This window comes from Xenopus tropicalis, chromosome 2, assembly GCF_000004195.4.
Source record: "Xenopus tropicalis strain Nigerian chromosome 2, UCB_Xtro_10.0, whole genome shotgun sequence".
NCBI lineage: Eukaryota > Metazoa > Chordata > Amphibia > Anura > Pipidae > Xenopus > Xenopus tropicalis.
This window is the reverse complement of record NC_030678.2, coordinates 158,680,168-158,696,641: the sequence shown is the minus strand read 5'-3', so window position 1 is coordinate 158,696,641 and position 16,474 is coordinate 158,680,168. Positions and strand designations below refer to the sequence as shown.

The following is a 16,474-nucleotide window of genomic DNA, read 5'->3' as shown; positions in this document are numbered from 1 at the left end:
TGGTTAATGCATAATAAAACCTCACATTTTGTCTTAATAATCTTTAGGGTGGCCTTCACTGTCCACTGCTTTAAAGCCCCCAACCATTGCCTTACCGCTAAAGAACTGCTGCTCTATTGCTTGTAGTTCTTCCCTACCCATTTTGGTATGGTATGAGAGCAGGGCTTTGACTGAGCTGTTATAGGATATTCTGATTGTGTCCGTATTGAGCCCCCCTCCCTCATATGGTAAGCTCTCTAAATATGTAGATCCTAATGTGTATGCACAGCTTAAGGTGGATGTTCACCTTCAGATAATCCGAATTTGAACAGCCCCTGTTTGGGAAAAAACTTTTTTGTAATTTATCTTTATTATTTAAAATGGTTATAACACTGTCCACTCTTCAAACACCATACCTATGGTAAAATATGAGGTGGAATGGATGGTGGGAAATACAGCAACTTGATCTGTTTCATTCTTTCAAAAATTTGGAAACATTTCAGATTTCATACAAAATGTAATAACTGTATAAGAAGCTTTGCTGTGGCTCAAGAACTAAACGGTGGATCTCCTACAATGCCTCAGTAGTTCTTTGATGGAGGAAGCCCAACCTTCCTATTAGAGAACAAAACATTGCCAACAAACTTCTTCCATGGAGTGCTCCCTAAGCCTTTCGCATCAGAGTTATGGCACAGTTAGTTTAGAGCCATAAATCAAAAGACTAATAAATTCTTTTACTAAGCATGGGGGTATGGTTTTTATCAACCATCCCTTCTCTAGTGCTGTGTTTTACTTTTTATTTCACAGAGAAAATTGTTCTTAGACGCTATTGCAGTGCACATGGTGAACATACAGTGTTTCTGCACTTTTAAATGGCCCACACTCTATAGTTTTCAAGGTTAGCGTTATATATAACATGTTTAAATGTGTATGATAATTACTAAATGTTGCAAGATGTTATATTTATGTGTATGCAAATTTGATTCTGCAGTGTAATGAATGTTCTGGTTGGTTCAAATATGTGCACAAACAAGATTTCCTTGCATGCAGTATGTCAAACTATTTAGATTTTACTAAACTATAATTTGTAGATATGTTCTTTGCAGGTTGAAAGTTCACTTTTGCATTTTTCCAGAATATCTATTCAATGACTGCTCTTAACCTCATCCTAGAGTACTGCTGCTACCCATTCAGAGCTGTTTTTTTGTTCTTAAACTTAGTGATCAAATGCTGATCAAATTCTGGTTCAACACTCTAATACATGCATAACATTGTATAATGTTTCCGGGGTTAAGAAAAAAATGCTCACGGAGACCTTTGTTTCAGAATTTGGTATCTATCTTTCCAATATTTCTTTAGAAAATGTACACTGATCAGTGCTCTAATTGTATCAAAAAGTACTTTACTTCATAAAATAATCTTGAGTTTATGGGCTAAATCCTTGTTATTTACAGGTTTTTAATAGTTCACTGGGCCGTTATGTGAATTATAAAGTTTTCAGTATTTCTATTTCCTTTTTTTTTTTTTACAGGTTTTTTTATAATTCATTGGACTTATATGTTCAAGCAACTATTTATATTTTGTATACGTTAAGTACATTATTTGCACTCTAACGATTATAGACTACTGATAATGAATGTTGCAAGGTAGGCCAAAGGACCAGCCGCACCTAAAGTAGATTGATTTCAACAAAGTTGTAAAGTAGACCGCTCCTTTACCCTTTATTTTTGTGCGTGTGTGTGCAAACAACAAACACATCATATTTCGCTTTATATTGGTCCGATAACACTCTAGTTGATTGTGTGCTATGCAGCAGCTGTGGTTAATGGTTATTTGTATAAATGTTATATTTGCATCTTGTCTTATTCTGCTTGATTAATGTTTCTTCCATTCAAATCAATAACATATTTTAGGTTGACTGTAAAAATTATGTTTATTTTCAGAGAGAACAGGATATGAGAATGGGTGATATGGGCGTCCGTGGAGCAATAAACATGGGAGGTAGGGATCTTTGGTAAAACAAAAAAAAAAAAAAAACTTACTACGTTCTCAAACTTCATTCTTTGAGACTGTTCAGAGAGACTTTGAGACTGTTTGTTTTTTTATTCACGGATCAGAAATTAAAAGTTAGCAATTTTTATTCTATAGATTGGGAAATGAGCTGCATTGTAATGGTGGCCATACTCGTTACAATTAAGATCTTTTTTTCAACCATTGGTTGCAGGAAAGTTTGTTCATACCCTCCACTAACGTTCAGTTCTGAATCGTCAGATATACAGGTAGAAACAATAGGAATTCTACCCCATCTGATGATTTGGCACTAAACGTTTGCTGGTGCTTGGGTGCCTTCAAAAGTGCCTGATCAAAATTTACTGTCCGGACTGATTAAAGAGATGACTGATATGCAAGCCTTTTGACGCCATATGTTGCCTTGATTCCTGCCATACATGTACCGATTATTGTACGAAATGAAGTTTTGTATAATAATATTGGTGTCTGTATGGTCACCTTAAAGGAGAGGGAAAGGTAAAAACTAAGCTTTATCAGAAAGGTCTATTTAAATACAGCCATAAGCACTCACAGAAATGCTGCACTGAGTTCTCTGTCATAAGAACAAGGATTTGTTGTCTTTTTTTTTTTCCTGTGCCAGAGACATGCAGCTCTCTCCCCTCTCCTGCTCCCCCCACCTTCAAGAATGCTAAGAACTCACTTCCCCCCCCCCCTTAGGAATGTGGATCTGAGCCAATCAGCAGGAAGCTTCCCCATAGTCTTACACACTGAGCATGTACACCAGCCTTGTCCTTGGTGCAGGAGCAAGGCATTAGGCATTATGGGAACTTTCTTTACAGAGCTCAGCGTTGTTGTTTTTTTCTGATCATCTGAACAGGAGAAATATGGGGAGACTTAAATGAGAAGGAAAGGCTAATAAAGAGTTAATCTCAAGCTGCAAGCATACCTTCAGTTCTCTCAATAGTGCCCTTAAGTCTCCCCATATTTCTCCCGATGATCTTTTGACAGAGAACTCAGTGCAGCGTTTCTGTGAGTGCTTATGGCTGTATTGATATAGACCTTTCTGATAAAGCTTAGTGTTTACCTTTCCTTCTCGTTTAATGCTTAGTTGATGTGTCACAGCCATACTTTAGCGGTTTATGTGCGGTTCTACAACGGTCATAAAGGGTGGTAATGTACATAATGTTGCAAGTGACGGTAGAGGTCTAAAACAAATTTAAGCTAGTTTATCACTAATCAAAGAACGTTCTTCCCTAAAAATGGGATTTTGTTCTGTCATCTTTGCAGCTGATAATTGACTCTCATTCAGATTAATGCCCAGGTGCTACTGTTTTTGACCCTGGCACCACACAGTACTGTAAATTTATCATGGAAACCTCTGAAAAAATGTCGTCCTAGGGATCTATTATCCGGAAACCCCTTATCTAAAAAGTTCAAAATACAGGAATATCCTTTCCAATAGAGTCCTATTAAATCAAACTGTTTTTTTACATGGTGTGGTTATGTGTGGACCACAGGTTGAAGATGGCTGAAGAATATAGGTTTAAAAATTACAATCTTTCAGGATTCATAATCTTTCGGTGGTGTGAACCATTCAGATAACACAGCGTTCAGCCAATGCCTATCTGAGGTATTAAGATTGCTGGAGTCTCAGAACGGCTTTGTGAGAGCAAATGGAGGCTAGCAATTAGTTTCAACTTTATTGTCATTACACGTGTATAAATACAGAGTAACGAAATGAGTTTTACAACCCGGATTCCAAAAAAGCTGCCCATGCCACACGCACTCATGCAACCCCATACCATCAGAGATGCAGGCTTCTGAACTGAGCGTTGATAACAACTTGGGTTGTCCTTGTCCTCTTTGGTCCGGATGACATGGCGTCCCAGATTTCCAAAAAGAACTTCGAATCGTGACTCGTCTGACCACAGAACAGTCTTCCATTTTGCCACACTCCATTTTAAATGATCCCTGGCCCAGTGAAAACGCCTGAGCTTGTGGATCTTGCTTAGAAATGGCTTCTTCTTTGCACTGTAGAGATTCAGCTGGCAACGGCGGATGGCATGGTGGATTGTGTTCACTGACAATGGTTTCTGGAAGTATTCCTGAGCCCATTCTGTGATTTCCTTTACAGTAGCATTCCTGTTTGTGGTGCAGTGTCGTTTAAGGGCCCGGAGATCATGGGCATCCAGTATGGTTTTACGACCTTGACCCTTACGCACAAGATTGTTCCAGATTCTCTGAATCTTCGGATGATGTTATGCACAGTTGATGATGATAGATGCAAAATCTTTGCAATTTTTCGCTTGGTAACACCTTTCTGATATTGCTCAACTATCTTTCTGCGCAACATTGTGGGAATTGATGATCCTCTACCCATCTTGGCTTCTGCCAAGATGGCAGAAGCTCTTTTTATACCCAATCATGTTGCCAATTGACCTAATTAGTGTTATTTGGTCTTCCAGCTCTTCGTTATGCTCAAATTTACTTTTTCCAGCCTCTTATTGCTACTTGTCCCAACTTTTTTGGGATTTGTTGAATCAACACATTTTTCCCTTAAAATGGTACATTTTCTCAGTTTAAACTTTTGTTCCGTGATTTATGTTCTATTCTGAATAAAATATTACAAGTTGGCACCTCCACATAATTGCATTCAGTTTTTATTCACAATTTGTTTAGTGTCCCAACTTTTTTGGAATCCGGTTTGTAGCATGTGATCATAAATGCAAGGGACAGCAGTGCAAAATATACAATATAGCACAGTGTTCAGTGAAGTTGAAGTATAGTTAAGTAAATACAGTGAAATTGAGTATTTGTGCAGTATAATACAGTGAAATTAAAATAAATACGGTGATGAAGAAATACTAAGTACACTGTACTGATTGTTAATATGGTTTTCAGGCACAAATACTTTTTGATATCCCTATAAAGGAAACGTAGTGCTTATTTATATACAGAAGTGAAATGTATTACTTGTGGCACGCCCCAGTTTTTTTTTTATTGACTTAAATATTATTTTACTACTATCATTACTGTACCTGCTCTGTAACTAACAATACCTTGTTTTTAGCTGTTTCCTTACCTGCCTTTTGCACAGAATACATTTTTCATCTCAAAAATGAAAGTTTTCCCATTTAAAGGTTCTCGGTACTTCCTTGTTTTCCATACTGGCTGATATCTTATACTAACTACTATAGGTCTCTATTTAGTGATATCAGATATGTTATTTACAAAAACGCTAGATTTGTAGAAAAATGTTGGCAGATGCTAACAAATCTACAGTATAGAATAGCAATAAGTACATTCCAGACTGATTTTTGTTGATGGCAAAAATTTGTACTGGGTTAAAATGTTACATAAATTTTTGAAAATGTTATGCATGGCTCAGCAAATTATGGAAAGTATTCCGGATAATAGATCCTTTAACTGTATCCACTTAAGGTGGCCATTGACAGGCTAACCTAGCACTCTGATTGGCAATCTGGCTGTCAAGCAGATGGCTTAATAGCATTACTATGTTTGTGTGGACAAATGGTTTGACTCTCCCACTTCTTTTGGAGAAGACCGCCATGATCAAAACACACTTTTGGTGCTTGGACCATTGAAGTCTTAAAAGCCTCTTGTGCTGTAAAGTGAATTAAGCCTTTAAATGCAACTAAATGCATTACTAAAAGTTCGCTTCTGCAGCCACTTTTTAGGGTTTGGATTGGGATCAGTAGTCTGACTTTTTTGTTAAGGATTTGGTATTTGGCCTGAGCCAGAGACCATACAATTGCTGCAACCCTAGCTTTGTATATATCTAGTGTGCCATAAAGAAAACAGGACTGCTGCTGTTTACATAAGGGGAATATGTCACTTGAGGGTCACTTGAGTATCGGTAAGTGTTTTGAGCTTTTCAGTTTCACTATCTGGCTCTTGATTTCCAGTGTGTATACTTCAGTAGTAGTTGTTTACGTGATACACATTTCAGTAGGATTCTCACAATAGATCGCAAAGACTAGAGATCACTCCACTTTGCTAAAATCAAACATTTTTTTCTGATTTCGAGATTGCTGGTACCTACTTTAATCTTTGCAGCAGACATTTGCCCCTTTTTTTCTTGATGTTGGATGGACAGCTGTCACGGGGTTTATATTTTAGATCCACTGCCAGTCAAAAGTTTGGAATATTGTATTACAGATTAAGCTGTTCTCAGTGCCTCAAACAAAGCAGAACATAACAAAGTGGTAATTCATTTCTGAAAAATGTAAAACAAATGACAAAAATTACCTTAGTAAACAAAACCAAGCTAAATCTAAATAGGCAGCTTTTGAAGTGATGACATCAGAACAAACTCTGGACATTCTAGTAAGACTTGAGGTATTTGTATGCAATGTACAATTCCAACACTGCTGCCCACAAATGATCTGCATTAGTGGGTTGTTTAGCCTTGACCTTTCTATCCACTTTATCCCATATGAGGTCAGTGGGGTTAAGATCACCACTTTCAACTTTTTTAATCTTCCTTCTTCAAATTGGTCAGGCAGAGCTTGACATTTTGCTTAGGGCCGTTATTTTGTTGCATCTCAAAGGGCTGCCCAATAAGTCTTTATTATTAGAGGCTATGGCATGGTAACGGATAATGTGGTAGCTCGTTTGATTCAGAATTCCAGTAACTTTATGCGGGTCCCCAACTTTAGAGCCAACAAAAAACTTACACTACCTTCCTTATGCCTACTTGTTGCTTTTAAATAAATGTAGGAGGCTACAAGTTTTTCAAACCTTTAGTTCTTTGACCCCTGGGATCGAGTTAGCCAGCTAGGCTGCCTATACTACCTCGTGGTTTGTAACAGCTATGAGAGAGATATTGTGTGGGTATCAATTTGTGTAAGAAGATATCCAGGCACTTGCTTTTCAATCTGTATATTTAGGTGAGCACACTACCAAAGAGAGAGTTTGGTTCATTAATGAGTTGCCAACCACTGGTGGCCAAAGTTATTTCAGAGATTAATGGGGTTTGCAACATCAGTGCGGTTATCCCTTTTTCCATTATTAGTAAGGGCCCACCTGAGGGACTTGGTGGGAGTTTAAATGCCAAAGGGATATTGAATGTTCTGTCCACTATTGTTTGAACTGATTTAAATTGACAATGCGCTATTGCAAAAATGGATTATATTAGAAAATATCAGGCATACTGCACACTGAATAGATAAATACCACAATTGATAAAGCTATTTATACTATTGTGATTTTGGCATGGTATCCCAATTTAACTGGTATCGGTTTATTCCACTTTCGGACTTACACATTGTCAGGTGGTGTCCAGACTATCAAGTCTTATCAATACATGACTGAGGCCAAAAGAACTGTGACTGACGCTGAGTGTTGTATTTCAATTTAATGTAATGGAATATCCCAGTTGTTTTTATGGGATTATATAACATGCTGCTTTGCCATTAGGTAAATTTTAGTGGTATGTTTAATTATGGGACACTCTCATTTAGCATACACATTATTACTGTAAATGATAATTGTTATGCCTTAACTATGCAATAGCTTGTAGTGTAGTTTACCAATTATTTATTCTCTCATCTGTGGATTTACAAAAACCTCATCTTCATGACCAAAAAATATTAAACCTCTGTCCATAATACATTTTCCATTCTAAAGGAGTTCCATTCCTCTGTTTCTAAAGGGGGCATACATTGACAGATAAAATGATGAAAATTTTATATCAAGTGAGTTGCCCAAAAGATCTGACTGAAAATCCATGTACTGTGGATATTGGTTGGTTTGGGGATCTGGTAGGCTTTCCAAGTTTCATTTGCCATTGCACCATGGCAGCCAGTGGTTCTTGGCAGGGGGAGTTAGTCAAGCTGAATGTTTGTACACTCTCTATTTGGCTTGCAAGCCAATCCGATGCTGTGCAAACCAAATTGCATATTTATGGTGTCCATACATTACAATAACTATCTTTCCTGCAACCATTGGTTGCAGGATAGATCGATTGTCCACTCCACTAACGTTAAGAGCTGAATCATCAGATACGCAGGTAGAAAAATAGAACTACTGGCGACGTTCCACCCTGACCAATTGACGAGAGGACCGATATCCAAGGCTTTTGCCGATATCCGTTGCCCCATCAACCCACCATAAATGCACCGAATATCATACAAAGCCTTGTTTCGTACGGTTATATTGGTGCGCATATGGGCACCTCATAGCCCTCTTTTGTTGTACAGGTTACTGAGCTGCTACATGACCCTTAAGCTCTGCTTCCCAAAGTCTTACATTTGTGCTCGTTCAACTGAGCCTTGATATCTGTTGCAATAAGTCTGGTACACTCACAGACTAATGACCCTTATGCATGCTTGACATTTGAACTTGTTGAAAATATAGGTCTTTAAGACCTTTTACAGTCTTCCCTGATTCTTGATGTTGTTTGATAATGTACATCAAGCAACATCAAAATGTAGTCCATTTCTTATTAGACCTAGATTGTTCTGAATAAAATAACTTTTTGTACCTGACATTTATATTGCTAAATTATATTTTTACATTTAAGGTTACATTTGTTGAAATTCTACCATAAATAAAAAGTGTGTTCTAAAACTTGTGATTCGTAGTGTATGCAACATATGCTAGTGCAAAACAAATACTGTACCTGTGCTAGTCCTCGCTAAACACCTGTCAGACATGGTAGGTAGAGCACCGATACAACTATGTATATATCAAATGTGTCGGGGAAATTTACAGCATGAACGTTTTTTGCATTTGTATGCACTGATAAATATCATAACTCCTGTGTACTATATCCATTAAGTGTCATTTTTCTTTTTATAAGGACCAGTTGATATCTGCTTTGTACTAATAAATGTATATTTTAGGAACAATTGTGTTTCTGAAAAAAAAAGTTTTGGGTGATATGATGGATGTTTTCCTGGACTTTATAATGCACACTTGTACCTGCAGCAGTGCTTTATTATGATATATCTTTGATCATTATTACCAAATTCTTATGCTTATGGCTCTAAAATTTTAAGTAATTGTGAGTGGAATATTCCTGTTTTAGAAAAGATACTGTATGTTCGATTTCTAGAACACATCTTCATTAATATGAATGTCAAATCTGTAGGGTTCATACATGTGTGTGGTTTACTTTTAGACTGTCTGAGAATATCTCAACAATTATCTTAAATAGTAATACCCGGGACTTATCTTATATTAGTCATATTTTATTACTCCAGTGGAATGGCTATTGAAATAATGTGTACAGTCTCAAAAAATGCAGTAATTGAAAAATCTTGTTCATGCCAGCAGAACCTGATGCTACTTTTACCAACTCATTCAACGTAAAAATACATTATTGTTGTGTTGCAGTAGTTTTAGAACAGCTCTAAGTGCAGATTGTTTTGCATAGATACCTATAGCCCAGCAACTGCTGGTACCCAAGGTCCTCCTCCAATGATGGGGATGAATATGAACAACAGAGCAACTGTGCCTGGCCCTACAATGGGTCCTAGTGCTACGATGGGAGCTGAAGGAACTACCAGTCTGGGAGCACCAATGATTCCGGATAATGGATCAGTGGTAATGTATTCATAGTATTCTTTTTAATTTGGTTTTCTTTCCTAGGCAATAGTATATTCTTAAACATATTCATACTATATAAACTGTGATTATAGAAAAATTTAGCCATTATGCTATTTTTTTTTTTTTTTTTTTTACACATTTTAGTGCTGTTTGGTATTTGAGTTTCCTTATGGACACCAACTAAGCAGAGGGGCCTGAATCTCCCTGATGCTAAAATTCTCTTTTTTCCTCAGGCAGGGGCGCCGACACCATTGTGTGTCAAAATAAAGAAGCCAAATTAAGATATTCAGGACTTTAAACAGTACTTTGAATGTCCTGTCCTACCTTCTTTGCATATCTTTGATACGATTGGCTGGGCAAGATTCAGCCAGTCGGATCAATGGAATGAATGAAGCTGAGTGGAAAGGCTTGTGCAATACCAGTTCAGTCCTGAACTTCCTTGATTGGCTTCCTGTACATACAGGTATACAGCTTCGTGACCATACAGCAGTGGTGTCGGCCATCCTGCCTGAAGAGAGACTTCTAGCATTGCTGATGCACAGCTTTTATCTTCAAAACTTAATGTTAAAAATAATATAGATGATTTAGATTTTTTTTTTTCTGACAGGTGAACATCCCCTTAAATTAGAACACAGCATTGGTTTTGTTTTTTTATTTGCATTACAATAATAAGTTTGGGTAGGCAGGTTGTAGTGAAAGTTTTGTGTTTTCTTGTTCGATTTTTTTATCCCTTTCAAATTCTTTTGTGCCTGGTATTTGTATATGTTTTCCTGATTTTCATTTAAAATGTGATACAACACCTTAAATGTTGTACTTCATCAGGCTTGTTTAATAAAGCTCATTAATAAAATAAGTGTATTTAGGGGTATTCAGTGATCTTTTGTGTGTTGGGTCATGATTTATTTTAATTTGCAGTAAGACACATAAGAATCAGGCTATTATTTTGCATTCTGGGCATTTTTAGTAACTCAAACGCAATAAGGACCCTTGAACATTTTGCTTAAATCAAATATGGCAGAATACATTTTCTGCACAAGCACTGTTTATTTGATCATATTTACTGCAATGGGCAAACATGTAAACTAACTTAGGGTGCCTTTCTGAGCACTTTTTGCAATGTTTAAATCTAGAAAGCGCAGAGAAAGTTAGTTCCACCGGCACTCTTGGCCTTCAAAGAGATCTGTTGTGCTAAAGCTTGCTTACAGTATAAAACCTGCTAAAACTATGGTAATACTGTATAGAAAATCAATGACCACTCTGAATATAGCAATTGATTTTGGGGGGTTTAGATCCCCTTTAAAGTGGTGCGGATGTTTAATAAATCTGTTTGATAAATTGTCTTTTTATTACAGAATTTACCTATTTTGTTCCTTAATGGAACGTCACTTTTTTTTTTTTTTTTTTAAATCGTTGAAACCGACAAACTTATGCTGTGAATCACTTACAGATTTCACATGTTATAACGGACAATATGTAATGCACATGCACAGCATTGTTAAGTTGTTTGCAGTGGTAATAAAATAAATATTTATTATTGTGCTTCTTAACCTTTTATCTCTTAATTTTTTAAATGTAATAAAGCTCCCACTGCAGTTTCAGTGCATGTTTATAGCAATGGCTATTCACATAAGTGAAATCTGATAAGCTAAGAATAACATAACCGAGTTTCTGTGGGGACACAGACTGGTAGCAGAATATTGGGGGAAATAATATGCTACAAACGTGCCAGGATAGTACTTAATGTATATTTCAAAAGTTGTAAAGGAACAGCTCAGTGTAAAAATGGGCAAAATAGACAGACTGCACGAAATAAAAAACGGTTTCAATATAGTTAGGCAAAAATGTAATCTATAAAGGATGGAATGGGCAGATGTCTAAAGTAATAGCCAGAACACTACTTCCTGCTTTTAACGCTCTAAGCTTGTTAGCAGTCAGTAACAAATCAGTGACTTGAGGGAGGGGTCGGTGCATATGGGACATAACTATCATTTAGTTTGCATTTGAATCGCAAACTAACTGAACAGTTATGTCTCATGTGGGCCCCCCCCCCCAAAGTCATTGACTAACTAAGAGGTTAGAGAGCTGAAAGCAGGAAGTAGTGTTCCGGCTATTTTGTTAGACATCTGCTCACTCCAGCCTTTATAGATTACATTTTGCAACCATGTTGCAAATATTTTTTATTTTGCGCAGTCTGTCTATTTTATCCAGTTTCGTTATTACACCGAACTGTTCCTTTAAACATCTATTTCTTTAAATTCTAGTAGTATTCCTGTATTTAACTTTGTTTTTAAGTAGTGCAAAGGCACTATTTTTTTTTTTTGTTTTGATTTTAGTAGTGTAAACTATAGGAACTCTGCATTTCAGCTGCAGGTTTAATTATTTTTTCGTTTTACTCCACTTTCTGTAGATATAGGTAAGTGAGCTCTAATTATAGTCCTACTACATTCAGTTTGATTTGAAGTTTTCACTGAAGCAAAGTATGATTAAAGGAATTAGCCCCTGCCAACATACATGTTCAAACAGCAAAAGTGCTCATTTATATATATACACACGCATTCATAAACTGCTTAGTCGTGGCTGTAAAGTCCTGAAAATATATGTAAGGCAAGTGCACTTATAGTCCTAGGAGAGAAGCCACCCTCCGCCTTTCACAGAAGTTTAATGTGCTTACATAATATTACTTTTTATGCTACTTATTTTACATTTTAAAATAGCACCCTTGATATACAGAGTACAGAAATCTCTTAAGTAAATAGCATTTTCAACCAATTTATGACTATTGCCATGCTGGATACTGATTTTTCTCTTGTAGTTTAGTGACTAATGTAATTGCTCCTCTCTTCCCTCTATGTATGAAACGACTCTGCCGGACTGTCTACTGAACTTCGTCACTGTTTCCAATAATGTTTCCAATACTTTATTCTACTTAATGGACTGTGTGTTGAACCAATGCACGTATAGCGCAATGATAGATTCTCGCAGGCCTCACCATCACAGATGGGCTCCCCCATGGTTAACAGAGCAGGAACTGAAGCTGCTCAGCCAGCAATGGGTGGTGTAAATGCAGTTGGTGGTGGAGGACCAGGTGGCTTTGGTAGAGGAAATCAAGGGGGAAACTTTGATGGATCTAACAAGCGACGACGTTATTAGTACATCATTCCTTACAATACGTTAAGAAAACACAAATTCCAGTGGAATGCCTTTTACTTTGTGTTATTTGATGCCATTGTTTTACTGTATATGTAGTATTTGTAGAACCTTTCTGTTACGTAGCTTCGTAGTTTTGTGTTTTTTGGTCAAAACAAAATGTGATAACATACTTCCTTGTGAAAGCTTAATGTGACTAAATTAAATATCATTTTGATAGTGCTGTAAACCTATTGCCGATATAATCACAATAAAAGTAAGCTACATGTTACAATGTGTAATAAAGCTTCTTTAAAGGAAGGGGTAAATTTATAGGCTAATTTTTAAAAAAAAAATCTACTCTTTCCAAAAAAGGAGTGCAGAGTGCGTGGGTGAAATGTTCAATACGAATTGTCCCTTCTGCCTTTACTGTAAATAAGCTTCTGTTTGGTAATTCTATAGTTTATATCTGCTCTAATGTACATTAACAAAAGTAACATTTATAGTTCATTATTTAGTATTTGTGTGCTCTCTATACTGCTGTGTATGAAACCCTTACATGTTGGGCTGAATAAGGGTTGTGGTGATCACTTGCATAGTAACAAACAGGGATGGGGTTTTTTTGGGGGTGGGGGGGGGGTCATGATTTTCCCAAAAAATTAAATTAAATGACATCCTTACTTCCTTCTATAGTACATCATCAAGCACATCACCTTTTCTAAGGGCTGTATTGTGTTCTCCTATCCACAAACCCAGTGATGGAATAAGAATCTGACTAAAGCAGTTGCCTGCAATTAAATTACATCTTATAAGGGATGCACCAAACCCAGTTTTTTTTGTGTTCGACCGAACCCCCGAATCCATTGTAAGGGATTTGGGCAAATACCGAATCTGAATCCTAATTAGCATACGTTTAATGTCACAGCCTGCGGCAAATAATTTCCGTGTTCACACAATAACATTTTACCCTTCAAATCAGTCGGTTCGGCCAGGACCATGGATTTGGGCGAATCTGAACCCTGCCAAAAGAGGCAGAATCCTGGATTCGGTGCATGCCTACATCTTATTTAGACATAGGTGGCTATCGCAACAAGCAAAACACGACTGCCATTTTGAATAAAATTGAAATGAGTGGATACTTCTCCTGCTAAGGATTGCATAATGCAGATGTTTGGAATCGCTACAGTTTATCTTGTACAAAAAAAATCTTTGTGTATGTATTTGTGGTGCCTTGCCATACTCTATTTACCAGATACCAAAAGCTGTGACTAGGGATTTTATAAACAGAGCAAAATGTGTTCAAGCATTTTTAAAAAGTAGTTAGCAGGGGTTATGCACCTATCACAGAGTTCCAGTGCCTAAATGAATCTGCGCAGAGGCCATGTTGTTCTTTTGTCGAACACACAAGGATGCATTAGAAGTGCCACAATTTACATGGTGTGAGTTCTCTAATTTTCAGTCCCTATAAAAAACGTGATTTTAAAAATGCATTGAGCGCTTTCTTCCAGTGGGTGTTTTATGCTGATATGGAATGAAGTTCTGAATGCAGGAGATTTTTTATTCCTTTACCTTACATTAAAAATTACTTTCCATTACACTGTTTCCTGCTATTTTCATTGTTATAAAAGGGACATTGTTATAAGTATTTGGTGCCTATAAAGTTTTTAGTTAACAATTGTAATTACAGGTATGGGACCCATTATCCAGAATGCTCGGGACTTGGGGTTTTACAGATAAGGGGTCTTTCCGTAATTCAGATCCTCTACCTTAAGTCTACTAAAAAAAATATTTAAACAGTAATTAAACCAACTAGAATTGTTATGGCTCCAATAAGGATTAACTATATCTTAGTTGTTATCAAGTACAGGTACTGTTTTATTATTACAGAGAAAAGGGAATCATTTAACCATTAAATAAACCCATTAGGGCTGTTCTGCCCCCAATAAGGGGTAATTATATCTTAGTTGGGATCAAGTACAGGTACTGTTTTATTATTACAGAGAAAAGGGAATCATTTAACCATGAAATAAACCCAATAGGGCTGTTCTGCCCCCAATAAGGGGTAATTATATCTTAGTTGGGATCAAGTACAGGTACTGTTTTATTATTACAGAGAAAAGGGAATCATTTAACCATTAAATAAACCCAATAGGGCTGTTCTGCCCCCAATAAGGGGTAATTTTATCTTAGTTGGGATCAAGTACAGGTACTGTTTTATTATTACAGAGAAAAGGGAATCATTTAACCATTAAATAAACCCAATAGGGCTGTTCTGCCCCAATAAGGGGTAATTATATCTTAGTTGGGATCAAGTGCAGGTACTGTTTTATTATTACAGAGAAAAAGGAATCATTTTTAAAAATGTGAATTATTTGATTAAAATGAAGTCTATGGGAGATGGGCTTTCCATAATTCAGAACTATCTATATAACGGGTTTCCGGATAAGGGGTCCAATACCTTTACTAATTGCATTATCAGTAAGACTACCGTATATTTATACATCAGTGTGTTGGAAATAGTTACTGCTTCCATTATTATGTTATTATATTATGCTATTTAATTAAAAAGAACTATGAGGACCTAACTACTGCTTTTTAACAGAAGTAGAGTTTTTGTCTTACACCAGGGGTTCCCAACCTTTCTTACTCGTGAGCCACAGACAAATGTAAAAAGACTTGGGGAGCAACACAAGTACCATAAAAGTTCATGGAGGAGCCAAATAAGGGCTGTGATTGGCTATTAGGCAGCCTCTATGCACACTATCAGCTTACAGGGGCTTTATTTGGTAGGAAATCTTGTTTTTATTCAACCAAAACTTGCCCCCAAGTCAGGAATTCAAAAATAACTCCCTGGTTTGGGGGCACTGAGAGGAACATCCAATGGGTTGGTGAGAAACATGTTGCCCCCGGGCCAATGGTTTAGGGGATCACTGTCTTATAGGTTGTATGCTTATTATTGCAATTGGACTTAGTTAAAGGGTTCTATTACCTCTTATCAAAGAGGTATAATTCAATTTTCAAAATGCAGGACCACTTTTTTTTTTTTTAATCACAGGCTGCAGTATAAATTACATACTAACTCCATGCTTACAGGCATTTTTAGCAGGCGGATATTCCCTCTGAAGTGCAAACTCTTGTGTGCCTGTACTCAGGCCAATGCCATGATTCCTGGTGCAGGCAAAGAAAAAGGCTGATGCTTTTTTTTCCCACAAGCCAAGAATCAGCCCCCTTTAGCATCAACCTAAACCAAGCTCTCAATGTTTTGTGAGATGAAATAAAGACAGAAGTGACAATAAAGGCCAAAAAATATCCATCTGATGGGTCTGTGGCCTGAACTCAGATACTAGACGAGAGACTATTTACTGTTCGGCCATTTTTACTGTTCTGCTTGTTTGGGCCAACAGGAGAGCTGCTTGCACCTCTTTACTTCTTATCTGCCGACCTGGTATATTCATAAGTAAAATGTTTCAACCTGTCTGAATGATGAATTATGTATGTATGTAGTATTAACATTTATTTATAAAGCGCCAACATATTCCGCAGCGCTGTACAATAAGTGGGTTTCATACATTGGACATACAGAGTAACATATAAAGCAATTGATAACCGATACAAGAGGTAAAGAGGGCCCTGCCCAAATTGAGGCATATCCATACTACATAGATATTAGGTGGGTTTATTGGACCAGCACGTCAGTACATGTATGGCCGACTTAAGTTAACCAACATTTTGCTCACAGAATTTTCACTTTTCTTTTTGTAAGGTAGTATGGAATATGTTCAATATA

At 36.9% G+C, this 16,474-nt stretch overlaps 1 protein-coding gene across 4 annotated transcripts in view; it reads left to right on the top strand.

Moving 5' to 3' along the window:
• pspc1 (paraspeckle component 1) overlaps window positions 1-16,474 on the top strand; it is a 57,625-nt gene that overhangs the window by 20,822 nt on the left and 20,329 nt on the right. Inside the window, exons 7-9 of one of the 4 annotated variants that reach the window (XM_002937958.5) lie at window positions 1,923-1,980; window positions 9,389-9,558; window positions 12,523-12,979. The exons of 1 other annotated variant lie outside the window; for it this stretch is intronic. In XM_002937958.5, coding sequence (XP_002938004.2) covers window positions 1,923-1,980; window positions 9,389-9,558; window positions 12,523-12,711 — 417 coding nt within the window. In that variant the 3' untranslated portion in view covers window positions 12,712-12,979. Of the gene's footprint in view, window positions 1-1,922; window positions 1,981-9,388; window positions 9,559-12,522; window positions 12,980-16,474 lie in introns of those variants that run through there. 2 more of the 4 variants (XR_208351.4, XR_004221398.1) reach the window with 2 other exon arrangements.